General features: G+C 38.6%; 1 protein-coding gene and 1 long non-coding RNA gene across 3 annotated transcripts in view; one reads left to right on the forward strand and one right to left on the reverse strand.

Annotated features, from left to right (window-relative positions):
* The first annotated feature begins 920 nt into the window (after positions 1 to 920).
* Positions 921 to 15,522, forward strand: part of kcnj15 (potassium inwardly rectifying channel subfamily J member 15) — a 66,761-nt gene continuing 52,159 nt past the window's right edge. Inside the window, exon 1 of one of the 2 annotated variants that reach the window (XM_087992512.1) lies at positions 921 to 1,022. Coding sequence is in view for 1 of the 2 variants with exons in the window: in XM_087992510.1 (XP_087848636.1) it covers positions 2,656 to 2,704 (49 nt within the window). In the remaining variant the exon portion in view is untranslated. Of the gene's footprint in view, positions 1,023 to 2,640; positions 2,705 to 15,522 lie in introns of those variants that run through there. The other variant, XM_087992510.1, reaches the window with a different exon arrangement.
* On the reverse strand, positions 11,354 to 15,055 carry LOC148148503 (uncharacterized). Its single transcript, XR_015758786.1, has 3 exons — positions 14,815 to 15,055; positions 13,340 to 13,621; positions 11,354 to 12,716 (listed from the first exon to the last, which is right to left on the reverse strand). It is a non-coding gene; the product is annotated as an uncharacterized LOC148148503 (long non-coding RNA).

Consider the following 15,522-nt stretch of genomic DNA (forward strand, 5'->3'; position numbering starts at 1 on the left):
ATGCCAATTGCCCGGAAAAAAATTGCATTCTTCCCACATACTAGGCCCTGTCTTCAACTGCAGGATCGAATGAGTCAAGCTTCCAAAATGAAGGCATGATGCCAGAAAAACCTGCTTCAATTCGAAGATGACTATTGTGAGCAACCTTTCTTCAGGAGCGCACTGCTTTCTACTGTCACCACTGAAATACTTGCATAAGACATAGGAGTATAGAGGCTAGTATCCCATCACCAAATCACCGTTTATTTACACAAGCACAGTACATGGACTCTGACTTGCTAGCTCAGTGGCAGTCCCTATATCTGTCAGCCAGGGCTCCCTGGCTCATCATACTCAATGAGATCTACCTGACTAACCTCATTCCGATCACTACATTGAATGGCAGGGCACGTCTGATGGGACAAATGTCTTCCTCCTGCTCCTATTTCTTATGTTTAATTATGCCTGGAGATTACAGTATCAGTATCAACTAACACTATGCATTGAATCCCATTCAAATGGGCTAAGTGAAAGCCTAATTTAAATTAGAAATGTGTTTACAAGGACAAATGATGAATGATTACAAGTGGAACATTTGGCTGGAGGCAAAGCAATGAAATCAGAAAAACATATCATTTTGTGATTAAATAATACAAATTTTAATGTTAAGCCAGTATTATATTCAATGGAAACAAATCAGGGAGAGTTTTGTTTCGTCAGTTTAAACCTAAAACCTTCTGATTTAGAAATGTGAGTATGACTAACTGTGCATTTGATACTTTTTTAGTTTTATTGTTATGAAAATGATATTTTCATATGATAGCAAAGCCACCATACATAAGTGTCAAAAACTGCCTACATAAAAGTTTATATCTAATCTGTACTCTAAGAGTATGTTTTAATATTAACGTTATCCTTTGTTGTGTCTTTCAAGTATGCAAAATATTTCTATTTAGTGTCTTGATAAACTTCATTGAGCCATGCACAAAGTTGATTCACAAGGTTGATACTAGCAGTTATAACAACAGAAGAACATCGCTCAGGTTGGTATCACTAGAAAAGAAAAGGTTTGTTAAAAATGTTGGAAGAGTAACTATTGAATGTTAATTGTTGATGAATCAGTGACAAGGCGCCATAAGAAATTCCAATTGTTGTCAAAGTAAGACTGGAAGGATTATTAAAATGTGAAAGATGGTATCAGAACATTGAACACTATTGAATATTGTGAATGTTTCCTCACAATTATTAAAATGTGTAGGGAAAGTGTGAAAAAATAAAAAGAGGTGGCAGTGTCATAAAGCTAAAACCAGAATGGTCAAGTGATCTTTTATTGTTTTGACATTTCTCTTTTATTCACTGGATGTGGGTGCCATTGGTCACACAGCAGATAAGAGTCAATTAAATTTCAGCTTCTCTGGAGTCACATGCAAGCCAGACCAGGTAAGCACATTGGTTTCCTTCCCTGAAGGACTTTAGAGAATCAGATGTGCTTTTATTTTACCCCAAAAATAGTTTCAAGGTCATCATTAGACTCTTAATTCCTGATTTTTTAAAAAATTGAATTCAAATTCTATCATCTGCTACGGTGTGATTCAAACTCATGTCTCTACCTGGGTCTTTGGACAAATAGTCTAGTCATAGTATAACAAGGTCCTTTCTGGTTCTCATTTATTGCCTGTCCATAATACCGTTTTTCCTTATGGTCAAATTGTGGTAAAAATGTAGGCAGTTGCAGACTAGAAACTATTTGAAGATGTATTCTGAAAGAACTGATAGATCCCTAATAGCATTACTCCTGTGAATAAGAAGCTTTCTCGAGTGTAGACGTGTGAGGGAAAGCATGCTTCCATGAAAAGAATTGGCAAGAATATTTTTAAGCAATCCCTTCGAAAACTCAAGGAAGTAAGAATTTTTTGATGACTAGTGTGATCAACAAATTATTTTACTGACCTCGTTTATGTAGATAATTAATTATATTTCATATAACATAACATGAGCAGACAGGGTGAAGTAACTCATTACGATTTATGATTATCAGGTGGCAGTATAAGTTTTTATAGTCAGGGCCAGTAAATATATAAATCAGAAAGAAAAATCCAACTAATCGCAGCAGCAGTTGTGTTTATACACAAAATCAAAATACCACAGATGCTGGATATCTAAATAAATACGGAAGGTGCCAAAAATTTGCAGCATGTCAGGGAGCATCTGCAGTTAAAGCAATAATGTTAACATTTCAGATCAATAGCTTACGCTAAAACAGTTTTGGTGAAAAACTATATATGCTAAACATTGGGTTTAAATTTCCTGGCTATGTGAAGATGGGAATGGGAGTGGAGTTTGGGTAATTGGAAAATAGGGTGAGTCAACTCAGAATGGTTCTTGATGTACTCCTGCTTTTGCGTATCTTTTCCAGGGGTTGTCTGCAAAACAGATCAGCTCCAACTCCATGGAGGCATGTAACAATTGAAACTACTGAGGGCCCAAGTAATTTTTTTTGCAGTTGGGACTGAAGACGCCCCAGCATCATGTATGAGTGTACCACTCACGGCAGCCTCCCAGCAACAGGATGCATAGCAATCACAGCTAGAGTCTCTATCGCTCAATAACAAAGGGACAGATCTCAAATGTTATGAGAGCATCTGAAAACAATTATGCAGTTTCCATTCCATCTTAATGGCTGTACTGGCTTCAGCCTCATTACTTGAAGACATCAGCACTGTAGGTAATCGAAAGTGCCTGCAAATTAATATAACTTCACACTCGCTTGCCAGCCTTCACAGCTCTGCTCACCTCTTCTGGGAGGCCTGCCAAGTTGATATTGACACAAGTCCACCTGATCGGGTGGCACTGGCATGCCAATATGGCCTCACATTAGAAATGAGGCATCCACAAGAAATTCCAGTCCTTTAATTCTTGCTTCTCTCTTCATAGATACTATGAGACCTATTGGGTATTTCCAACATTTTGTGTTTTGATTTCACTTGTCGAACATTTTTAATGGTGTGAAACATATCATCACACATTTGTCAAATAGTCACATCAGGAAATGTTAGGATAACTGATATAAGTTTTACTTTATTTAAGCACATGACAAAATAGAAAGACAAAAAGGAAAACCGTGTGAAAACCTCTGAGTATTGAATACCATTTTCTATGTATGTGGTGTATTATAAACAATGCTGGAAAATATGCATTGTTTTTCCTGTAAAATATCAATGCACAAAGTTGAAACATTCTTGATTTACATTTACTTTACTTCTTTACAAAATAGTTGTTAAACCCAAGCATTTTATGCCATCACTACAAGATCATATATTTAAAAACTGCGTTCAAGTTTCCCAACCACGTGAAGATGGGAATGAAAGTGAAGTTTGGGTAATTGGAAAATGGGGAGAGTCAGCTCAGAATGGTTCTTAATGTAGTCTTGCTTTCAGGTGACTTTTTCAGGGGTTAGCTGTAAAGCAGGTCAGTTCTTTCTCCATGTAACAATTTCCAGGGGTTGTCTGCAAAGCAGATCAGCTCCATCTCCATGGAGGCATGTAACAATTGAAGCTACTGAGGGCCCAAGTCTTTTTTTTTTGCAATTGGGACTGAAGAAGCCCCAGCATCATGTATGAGTGTACCACTCACGGCATCTAACAACTGAAGGAATAATAGAACATTTAGGTATCTGACATTGGGGGAGAGATAGGCAGTACAAATTATAGAGGTTAATAAAACCTTGAGAAGTATCAATAAGGTAAACAGTCAAGATCTTTTCCCCAGGGTATGGGAGTCCAAAACTAGAGGGCATAGGTTTAAGGGAAGAGTGAAAAGATTTAAAAGGGACCTGAAGGGCAACTTTTTCACACAGAGGGTGGTGCATGTGTAGAACAAGGAAGTAGTAGAGGTGGAGACAGTTGCAATATTTAAAAGACATTTGGACAGGTACAGGGATTGGAAAGGTTTATAGGAAAATGGGCCAAACACAGACAAATGAGACAAGTTCAATTTAGGGAACCTGCTTGGTATGGATAAGTTGGGCAGAAGGATTTGTTTCCATGCTTCATGATTCTATGACTCTATAATTAGTAAGTCCTGGCACCTTCTGTGGATTGTCAGCTTTGCTGTCTTACCAGAAAATCATTTTGAAACAAAAGCAAAGATATGAGAGAGAGAGAGATAAAAACCCACTTCAATCTTTTCAACTGAGAGCAGTAACTCTGCCAGGCCCCAACATTTTAAAGCGGTTTTTGCAAGCCACTGGCCACTGATGAAAAAGGTAGTAAAATCCAATTAAAATGTGCAACATGCTACATTACTGGACATTGAAGTGTTTTAATGCTGTTCTTTTGATCTTTAATTTACAAAATATTTCAAACCTGTCAGATAGTGATAGTTCAATATTGCAACTGAAAAGATTTAATAAGCATAATTGAAAAATTTCTAATATTTCCCTTTGCCTCATTGGTTGGTTTCATAAATATTTTAATACATTTAATTTGAAAGCTTTTATACTGACTTTAACTTGGTATAATACATATTTCTTTAGTTATAATTTATTGCTAAGTATTAGACAGTGACACGATGTCAAACTCTACCAGCGAATGTACTTGACAATTGGTAGAAAATTTTTACTGATAGAAATGTAGGCCATTCAGTCATTCAGGCTTGCACCATCATTCAACAAGATCATGGCTGGATACATTTCCAAATTTCATCCACCCAGATTGACTCCATGTCCCTTAATGTCTTGACTAGCAAAATCTTAGCATTAGTTAATTTACAATCAGGCAGAACCTAATTGTCTGCCTTCTGGAAGACCCTATAAAATAAACCATATGCATTTCTCTGTCAAAAAAATTCAATCTTGTTTCTGAGTTACCAACTCTTTGAAAATCCATATTGAATCTCTAATCAGCTTAAACTTCTCTGTGCCCATTCTCTCTATCCTCAATGCCAGAATTTGATAACAGCCCTACAACAAGTGTTAGATTAACAGATCTATAATTTCATTATTTGTCCTTCTCAGCTTTCTTAAATAATGAAGTCAATTCACAATTTTCCAACCTAGGGCCAATTGTTGAATTGAGAACATTTGGCAGGTCATGACTGAAGTATCTTTAATGTTGCCATCTAAATCCTTTGATTTCTGAGATGGTAAAAATCATGTCCTTTGTGGCAATACTTAGTGCCGCTTTAATATTTCATAACTGGGTTTTGCTCAAGTTAACTTTGGTGAATTGCAGCCTTTGATCCCCTGGAATATCAGACATTCGATTCTATTTGAAAGCGCCATAAAATAATTAACCAATTAACCAATCTGCCATTTCCTTATAGTGTATTCAATTGCAAAATTACTCACATCTTTTTGAAATGGCCAGCAGAATATTTTGTCATGGTACTTATTTGACATCCAACATTGGATGTGCAAATATTTCTTCCAGCTACATATGGGGAGATTGAAGCCATGTTTCCATCCACAAATACTATTCCTTGCCCATTTATTCTAAGATTTTTTAATGGAATATTTTTGTAATCAACCCATTCAGAGATGTTATTACACACCTCTGGAGCAGGTGAGGCTTGAAACCAGGTCTCTTGATCCAGAGGTAGGGACACTACCACTGCACCACATAAGGGCCCCTTGCCCGCTGATTCTATACCTCGCTGTCAATTGTCTGAAGCTGAACCAGGCTGTTTCCAATTGGTTTTGTACTTGAACCTGAGCTGAGTTTCCAACCACATATGCACTTCATCATTCAGACTGCTATTTCCACTTCCATAGCATTGCACATCTGGCTTATTACCCATTACTAAATCTAATTCAGACAGCCCCCTTGTTGATTTTCTTTATTAACAGATTTTTTTTCTGGTGTCACTCAAAAATTAGAATAGAATGGTAATTTATACAGGTGAAATAGTTCTGCACAGCAAAACTCATTGAAGAGACAATTTCAATTGAGTGACAACACCAAACATCATCCTAACAAAAGACAAAATTCTACTAAAATGCAAACTGTGTCTGAACCTAGTTAGGAGTGTTAGTTTGCAAAAAAATCTCTTCTTACAGGTGGGTGACATTGATAGTAATGTTATATTCAACGTGAAAGATGTCTGTTAATAGAATACATTATTTCCTCTTTTTAAATGACTGACAGGCAAATGGATCTATGCCTAGACTTAGCAGCTTGGGCCGCACAGTTAACAATGGGCCAATCTAATCTTGTTTGCCTGCAATCATCCCTGCGGGCACTACAGAAATCAAGAATGTGTCAGATTTCTTGATGCTATGCATGGTTACTTTTTCATTGGCACAGTCTTTACACTAAGGTCATTATTGACTTTTGGTAAAAGCATAAGACATCAGAAAAACTGTCAAGATGTTAAAGAGAACCTTTGTGTCTAAACTAAAAGAGGTCAACTAAAGGTGTTATAATTTATCTACATGATTGGAGCAATTTATCTTGAGGCAATAAACAATAACTCCATGGGTTTGACTCATTCATCTAACATTGTAACATTACTGCTAATGTGATATCTGCCCTGGCTATTCACCTACAGTTAAAATTAGCTGAAATATGGATTGTAGTTGGATCTAATTGTTAAGTAGCAACCAATTCTGAAATACTGGCCAAATTAAGAGCCTTTTTTTAAGAAAATGTATCAGTTATGAAAATGTAAAAATTTGCTTTGTAGTGATTTTAGCAGAGACATAGAGTCATACAGCACTGAAACAGATCATTGGGCCCAACTGGTCCATCCTGACCAGGTTTCCTAAACTAATTTGCCTGCAGTTGGCCCACAACCCTCCTAATGTTTCCTATCTATGTACCTGTCTAAATGACTGTTAGATGTTACAATGGTACCCAACACATCTACCACTTCCTCTGGCAGCTCGTTCCATAGACACGCCATCCTCTGAGTGAAAATGTTGCCTCTCAGGTCCGTTTTAAATCTTCCCCTTCTCACCTTAAACTTATGTCCTCTAGTTTTGGACTCTCCTACCTTGGGGAAAAGACCTTAGCTATTCAAGTTATCCATGCCCCTCATGATTTTATAAACCTATATAAGGTCCCTCCTCAGTCTTCTACACTCCAGGTAAAAAAAGTCACAATCTGTCCAACCTCTCTGTTTAACTCAAACCTTCCAATCCTTGTAAATACTTTTTGCACCCTTTCTATAGCAGGATGGAAATGTAAAGAATGCATGTGCAATAACAAAAATTAATAGGTAATGGTTTTATTTGTGGACTAAGGATTACTGAAATGTTTATATTGGCCTTAATACAGGAAAAGGTCTGCCATCAGAATTACAGACAATAATTGATGTTATGCCAAAAACAGCATTATAGACTTGCATTTTCACTAAGTTGAGGTGTTATGAGAATCCATCAAAAATGGCTTTCAGTTTCAGTATAATAGTATCCCCAACCTATTCATGGGCTTTCCAACTTTCAGGAGGTGCTTTAAGGGTGTGGGATGATTGAATTTCTATTGCAGAGATAGACATTGACAGACTGTCCAATGTAAATCAGTCAGACCAGTTTTTTAACAAGTCATGATTCACAACACCCCAGAGGTGTCATGAACCACGGTCTACGTCAAGTCATTGAGATGTACAGCATGGAAACAGATCCTTTGGTCCAACTCATCCATGCCAACCAGATATCCGAACTAAATCTAGTCCCATTTGTCAGCATTTGGCCCATATCCCTCTAAACTTTTCCTATTCATATACCCATCCAGATGTCTTTTAAGTGTTGTAATTGTACCAACCTCCACCATTCCTCTGGCAACTCATTCTATATTCAAAGTTTGTAAGAAGATTTGTAGCTCGGGTGCCCGTTGTGGTTCTGTTCACCGAGCTGAGAATTTGTGTTGCAGACGTTTTGTCCCCTGGCTAGGTGACATCCTCAGTGCTTGGGAGCCTCCCGTGAAGCGCTTCTGTGTTGTTTCCTCCGGCATTTATAGCTATAAATGCTGGAGGAAAAAACACAGAAGCGCTTCACGGGAGGCTCCCAAGCACTGAGGATGTCACCTGGCCAGGGGACAAAACGTCTGCAACACAAATTCCCAGCTCGGTGAACAGAACCACAATAATTCATTCTATATATGCACCACCCTCTATGTGAAAAAAATTGCCCCTTAGGTCCCTTTTAAATCTTTACCCTCTCACCTTAATCCTCTTATTTTGGAATCCCCCACTCCAGGGAAAAGATCTTGTCTATTTATCATATCTAAGCCCCTCATGATTTTATAAACCTCTAAAAGGTTGATAAAATCTCAGCATCTGATGTTCCAAGGAAAACAGTCCCAGCCTTTTCAATCTCTCCCGAGAGCTCAAATCCTCCAAACCTGGCAACAATCTTGTCAATCTTTCCTGAACCCTTTATAATTTCACAACATCCTTCCTATAGCAGGGAGACCAAAATTGACCACAGTATTCCAATAGTGGCTTAACCAATGTCCTGTACAGTCACAACATGCGCTCCCACCTCCCACATTCGGGAATGTTTTGAAAGGGGAATTCAAGATGTCCTCCTCATCCCCCTGCTATGCTGGGCTAGGATCCCCATAGCCTTTCATGCCACAGTTATGCCACTACCATGGCCATTGATTCACAATACAACATATAGATCCAGTGACAACAGTACGTTGGATCCTGACCATGCTGGTATTGGTAAAAGATTCCCTTGAAACAACAATTTATATTTTCCTTTCAAATACTGAGTAACCTGCTGGATACTTTCAGCATTTTCATTCCTAATTTATGATTTTTAGGATGTGGGCTTCATTTAATCCTTAAAAGCTATTTATGGAAATGGAAATTTGGAAATGGGTACCACATTAAAGGGAGATTTGGCAGATGCCTTGTGTGCTGTAAACCATATTGGAGTGGAATTTCCTGAACATTTCACCCCTGTTTTTCAGAGTTTATGAACAATGTGTTGCATGAGAGTAGATGTGATGCCATATGCGTGAGATTAAGAGGCCCTGGGGCCAGCTCTGAACAAAGTTGCGAGGCTAATTGAACTTGAATGATTCAAACTTTATCCATCATAAGTGTTATGTATATATGTTGTTGTTCATGTAACTAGGTGCAGCTAAACTCAATATCAGGCTGTATGTTATTAAATGACACTCTAACCTTGCAATGGCTTCTTACTAATGCTTCAATTATAGATGAGCCCAGGATTATTCTAAAACCTCCTGGCATGGACTAAACTTCGAGTATATTTTAAAAAGAAAACTTCTTTATTCTTATGCTGAACTTTTATTTATGACTCTTTCAAGTCTGTAACATATACTTAAGTATTCTGTACCTAGGTACCCTGTACCTAAGATGGTGCCAAACTGGCGACATTACAAACTTTTCACTGCACTCATTCGAGTGTATGTGACAATAAATGCTAATTCAATTCAATTAGAGGATCCTTCTTGATGTTCTAATATTCCTAACCACTGACTATATCTCATTCCCTGATAACTGTCTGTGTCTTACCCAGAATGTTTGCAACATTGGTGTCATACTAGACCCTGAGCTGAGTTTCCAAGCTCAAGACCTTGTATTATCACCTCCTAACATCAGCTTTCTGTGTTCGTGCATCAACTCAGACTTTGCTTAAACCCTCCTCCATGTCTTTGTCACCTTATTCCTAGACTATTGCATTACTCTATTGGCCCCCCTCCCACTTTGCATCCACTGTTAATTTGAATTTATCCAAATCCCACCTGATATCCTAAGTCAGACCAAGTCCTTTTTCTTCCATCATGCCTGTTTTAACCTAACTTGGTTCCAGTCTGGCAATGCCTAAGTTTTAAAGTTCTCATTCGTATTTTCAAATTCTTTCATGGCTCTGTCCCCCTCCCTCCCACCTCTGCTGTCTCCTCCAATGCTAGAGACTGCCAAGGTGCGTACATATCTCTGATTTTCAATTCTCTACCAGTGGTGTCTGTGTCTTCAGGCGACTAAGCTGATTTCCTTCCCTAAACCTTTCTGGCTTTCTCCCTCCACTCCTATTAGACATTCCCTCATATCTTTATTTGTGAGCAAGATTTTAGACATGTAACCTAGCTTTTGTGGTGCAAATTCAACACCCATATGAAGTGCCTTGGGATGTTTCACCATATTAAAAGTGCTAAACAAATTTATGTTTCTATTGATGTTCGAACAGGATGGTCTATTTTTGTTATTAAACGAATGGCTGCATATGTAGAACTAAAGTGTCAACAACTTCAGAAAGGGAGAAGGGGAGTATTATAAAAGGGTGAGGCAAATTAACAAGATAAAAAGAAAACTCCATGGGAAAGGTAACTGGAATGGATCAAAAAGGTTGCAAAACAATGAATGGATCCAGATTGTATCAAACAGCATGAAAGTGAAACTGAAATGAGTCTTAAAAGTGATTGGGATAGGAACAGGATTTAAAATGATATGGATATTTGTAAAAACAACCACAATGATTACTTGCTTCTCAGAAGTTCCAGTTGATCCAGGGATATGGATAGGGTGAATAGTCCAGGTCTTTTTCCCCAGGGTAGGGAAGTCCAAAACTTGAGAGCATAGGTTTAAGGTGAGAGCAGAAAGATATAAAAGGGGTCTTCGGGGCAACTTTTTCACACAGAGGATGGTGCATTTATGGAATGAGCTTCCAGAGAAAGTGGTGGAGGCTGGTACAATTAGAGCATTTAAAAGGTCTCTGGATGGGTATGGCATGGTGGCTCAGTGGTTAGCACTGCTGTCTCACAGCACCTGGGACCCAGGTTCAATTCCTGCCTCTGGGTGACTGTGTGGAGTTTGCACATTCTCCCCGTTTGGGCGTGGATTTCCTCTAGGTGCTCCAGTTTCCTCCCACTCACCTGTGCAGTCCAGATGAATTAGGTGTTAGTGTTAGGTGCATTAGTCAGGTGTAAATATAGGGTAGTAGAATGGGTCTGGGTGGGTTACTCTTCGAAGGGTTGGTGTGGATTTGTTGGGCTGAAGGGCCTGTTTCCACACCGTAAGGAATCTAATCTAAACTGTCCAGGGTGTATGAATAGGAAGGGTTTAGAAGGATATGGGGCAAATGAGACTAGATTGATTTAGGATATCTGGTCAGCATGGACGGGTTGGACGAAAGGTCTGTTTCCATGCTATACAGCTCTATGACTCTATGATTATCACTGGGGCAAGAAGCAATTTTGTAGAGATTTTATTAACACTGCAAGCCAAATTTGCATCCCAGAAGGAGATAAATGTCCTTCTCTCATTCCATGATTTATCACATGCCACTTTGTTTAACCTCCTTTCCTCTAATAAGTATCCAGTCAACATGAGATTCACTATCAGATGAGGCAAAAAGAAATCTTGCAGATGACTCAACTTATTAGTCTGGACAATGTGAAAAGTACTTAAAATTTATTGTATGACAAAAGTGTTAAAGCAAGATGGACAAATCATGGCATTGTAATATTAATCATGTTTCTTGCTTATTGTTTTCATGTTTAAAGACAAAACAATTAAGAAGCATATTGCACTAATGGCATGGAATGATCATTCTATCCTCTTCTTCTCTATTACTAATGTTGCATCTTTCATTGGATTTTTCAAAATGCTTTCCAGCCAGGGAGGTATATTTGAAGTGTAGTCATTGTTGTAATACAGACAAACATTTTACAGAAACTGTACAAAGGTCCCACAAAAAAATCAATGAGTTAATTAATTGGAAATAGGATAAATTTATACAACATCCATGGAAAGTTTGAACTTTGGCATTGGGAATTTGTTTTTATTATTATCATGATGGTGGATCACAGTGACACAGGATTAAACTAATAAAACATACATATATTACTTCTGCCTCCAAAAAATGGCCTGACATGGAGATAAAAAGTATTTGAATAAAACAATCAAATGCTGGAAAAACTTTGTTATTTGCTGTAAAGACTAGTTCAGTATCTGGGAAAATTGGATTGTCTAAATAAGTAAGGTGCACAAGATTGTGTTAATTTTAATTGATCTGCTCAGATATGTTACAATATACCTCCAGAACAGATAGGATTGAACCCAGAACTCCTGGGCCAAGGGTAGGAGCACAACCACTGCACCAAAAGGTCCCATCACAGGACTATAAGCCTATAATGGGTCTCACCTCATTACCCATCCATTTAGCAGAATGGGCAGAAATTGGGCAGGAATCCTTCAAGTGTGTCACGCTGCTCCAAATCTCTGTTATTTCCTTCCTGTTGGATGAAAGTCATATTTATTGACCTTTGTGAACTCAGAATAAATGAGCTCCAATAAAAACCAGGGAGGAAAATAAGTTGCATCTATATAGGATGTCATAAAGATTGTGCAACAAATGAAGTGTTTTTGATATATTGTTACTGATATAGTGTGGGGAAATAGGAGGTCAATTAGCTTAATTGGCCTGACAGCCAGTTTGCACTGGACTGCAATGCCAACAGTTTGGGCTTGATACCTACAACAGCTAAGGTTACCATAAAGAACTCTTTACAGCATGGAAAAAGATCTTTCAGCCTGCTGTGTCTGCATCTGTCTATCTTAATCCTATTTTCCAGCACTTGGTCCATATAATGTTTCAAGTGTTCATCAAAATAATTCTTGAATATTAGGTCCCAGGTTCGACTCCAAACTCGGGCGACTGTCTGTGTGGAGTTTGCACATTCTCCTCGTGTCTGCGTGGGTTTCCTTCGGGTGCCCCGGTTTCCTCCCACAGTCCAAAGATGTGTAGGTCAGGTGAATTGGCCATGCTAAAATTGAAAAATTGATTGTCTGTTAAGTATTTCATCTGTTTGAATACCATGATAGTTTCACTTCTTTCATGTGTAAATTACAAAAACATTCTTTTAAAAAGTTGCATTCTCAGGTTAGCTGTTAACAATGGTGATAGCTAGACAATATGTTGAAGATGTTAGCCCTCTGTGTTCTCTGTCTATGCCATGATGGTTAGATTGATTCTAATCTAAAAAGTGAGATAACAGAGTTTTACATGAATTCATGCAGTTTTTGAGCTCAGAGTTCTACATGAATGCATGCAGTTTTTGAGCAAAGTACAATGTTACCCTACAAGTACAAATTCACCCCACAAAATATATGTGTGCATGTGGGTCTTTGTCTATCTGTGTGTGTGTGTCTGTCTGGGTTGGGGGTTGTGAATGTGAGAAAGTCTATGTGTGTGTGTAGTGAGTGTAGAGTGTCTTAAGTCTGTGAGGGGGTGCATGTGTGAGTGTGGGAGTGTGTGTGTCTGTAAGGGTGTGTGTGGGTGTCTGTGTGCGCATCTGTGTATATGTGTGTCCGTGTATATGTGTGTATAGGAGTGCCTGTGTGTGTGTGTAGAAGTGTCTGTGTGTGTGTATAATGCAATGGTGGTCACCTGTAATGTGACATGAACCCAAGGTCCCAGTTGTAGCCCTCCCTATGGGTACCGAATCTAGCTATCAGCCTCTGCTCGGCCACTTTTCGCTACTGCCTGTCCTAAAGTCCGCCTTGGAGGATGGTCACGCGAAGGTCCAAGGTCAAATGTCCTGGACCACTGAAGTGTTCCCCAGCTGGAAGGGAACACTCCTGTCTGTTGATTGTTGTGCGGTGCCCATTCATCCGTTTTCATAGCCTTTGCTTGGTTTCCCCAATGTACCGTGCCTCAGGGCATCCTTGCCTGCAACGTATAAGATAGACAACGTTGGCTGAGTCACATGAGTACCTGCCATGTACAAGGTGGGAGGTGTCCCCACGCGTAATAGTGGTATCTATGCCCACACTCTCTCACGTCTTGCATGTCTTGCACTCTGACACGTGATGGTGGACATAGATACCACATTACTTGCAGGGTTACATTGCACTTTGCTCAAAAACTGCATACATTCATGTAGAACTCTGAGCTCAAAAACTGCATGAATTCATGTAAAACTCCATTATCTCACTTTTTAGATTAGAATCAATCTAAACATCATGGCATAGACAGAGAACACAGAGGGCTAACACCTTCAACATATTGTCCAGCTATCACCATTGTTAACAGCTAACCTAAGAATGCAACTTTTTAAAAAAAGGTTTTGTGATTTACACATGAAAGAAGTGAAACTATCATGGTATTCAAACAGACGAAAGACTTAACAGACAATCAATTTTTCAATGTATAATTTCAGTTACATCACACTGTAAATTTTTGCTATAAATTCTGTGTGTTAGTATTGAGCCCTCCACTATCACCTGATAAAGGAGCGATGCTCCGAAAGCTAGTGTGCTTCCAATTAAACCTGTTGTTCTATAGCCTGGTGTTGTGTGATTTTTAACTTTGTACACCCCAGTCCAACACCGGCATCTCCAAATCATGAGCCTTGTCCTAAAACCACATCCTCCTGATTATTGATCCATTCACTAAGGGGAAATGTTTCTCCCTGCCTATGCCTCTCAATTTAGTACACATTAATCAAATTCTCTCCTCCCCACCTATCCTTCCTCAGCTCTGAGGAAAATGATCACAGCCTATCTAGTCTTTCTTCAAGGTCAAACCAGATGTCTCTTATTGTTCCAAATTAAAAATAATTAATTACAGGCAGATTAAAATCCATTCAGATTCATTTTGGCAGGGCAGTTTCAATATTAGACCATCATTAAATGAATCACGCCTTGGGTTCTGCTTAGTCTAAAATAATCTATAACCAAGTTAAGCTGAACTGGTAGAAGTTAATCCTCTGGTAAATTGATTTTATTTTAGTTACAAAAACTGCTTAGTATTAAGGTTAATTGGAATGATTTTCTACACTGAAAGATGATAAACCTGATCATTATTTCAAAGTTATCAAATCTGGTGAGGACAGGTGTGAGATCAGTTACAGAGCTTCTTACCTGCAGGGCCATATCAGCAGGTGAAATTCACTGTCTAGTCTTACACATGAAAATGTGACAGTAACCAGAAGCTGTGGAAATGTGACCCAGCAGACCTTCAGGCAAAGAAGGGAGTAATACAGAAAGATAAAGTAATTTTTGTGCAGATGGCCAAAGGGAAAAACTTAGTCCATATTGCTGCCAGACACAGCTCCTGAATAAAACACATCAGATGCTGTGACGTGAATATTAGGTCAGATTGGTTGTGACCCATAAGGTCAAACCAGATATATCCTATTGTTCCACAAAAAATTATAAATTACAGACAGACTAATATCCATTCAGATTCATTTTTCCAGGCCAGTTTCAATATTAAACCACCATTAGATATACCACTTCCTGAATTCTGCTTAATCTGCAATAATCTGTAACCAAGCTAAGATTTATTTTTTTAATTACAAATTTCCTTAGGAAAACTTTAACAGGAATGACTTTCTACACTGGAGGATCTCCATGACAGTAATAACTAACATTAATCATAGGTGACAATGACAGTGGCGACTGCCCTTGATTTGAGGGTGAATCCTATTCAGGTGCTGAGTTTCTGTTAGGAGTTTTCATGTGACTGACCAGGCCAATTTTTGACTCAGGTTAATGGGACACTGGGGGCGCAAGGTATCTCACATGGCAGTGGGATCTGGAGTGCAGGAATTCATTTTCCTTTTTCTT

The sequence above is a fragment of the Chiloscyllium plagiosum genome, unplaced genomic scaffold, assembly GCF_037043375.1.
Source record: "Chiloscyllium plagiosum isolate Xiang-an unplaced genomic scaffold, Cpla_swu_hap1 HiC_scaffold_12, whole genome shotgun sequence".
Taxonomy (NCBI): Eukaryota; Metazoa; Chordata; class Chondrichthyes; order Orectolobiformes; family Hemiscylliidae; genus Chiloscyllium; species Chiloscyllium plagiosum.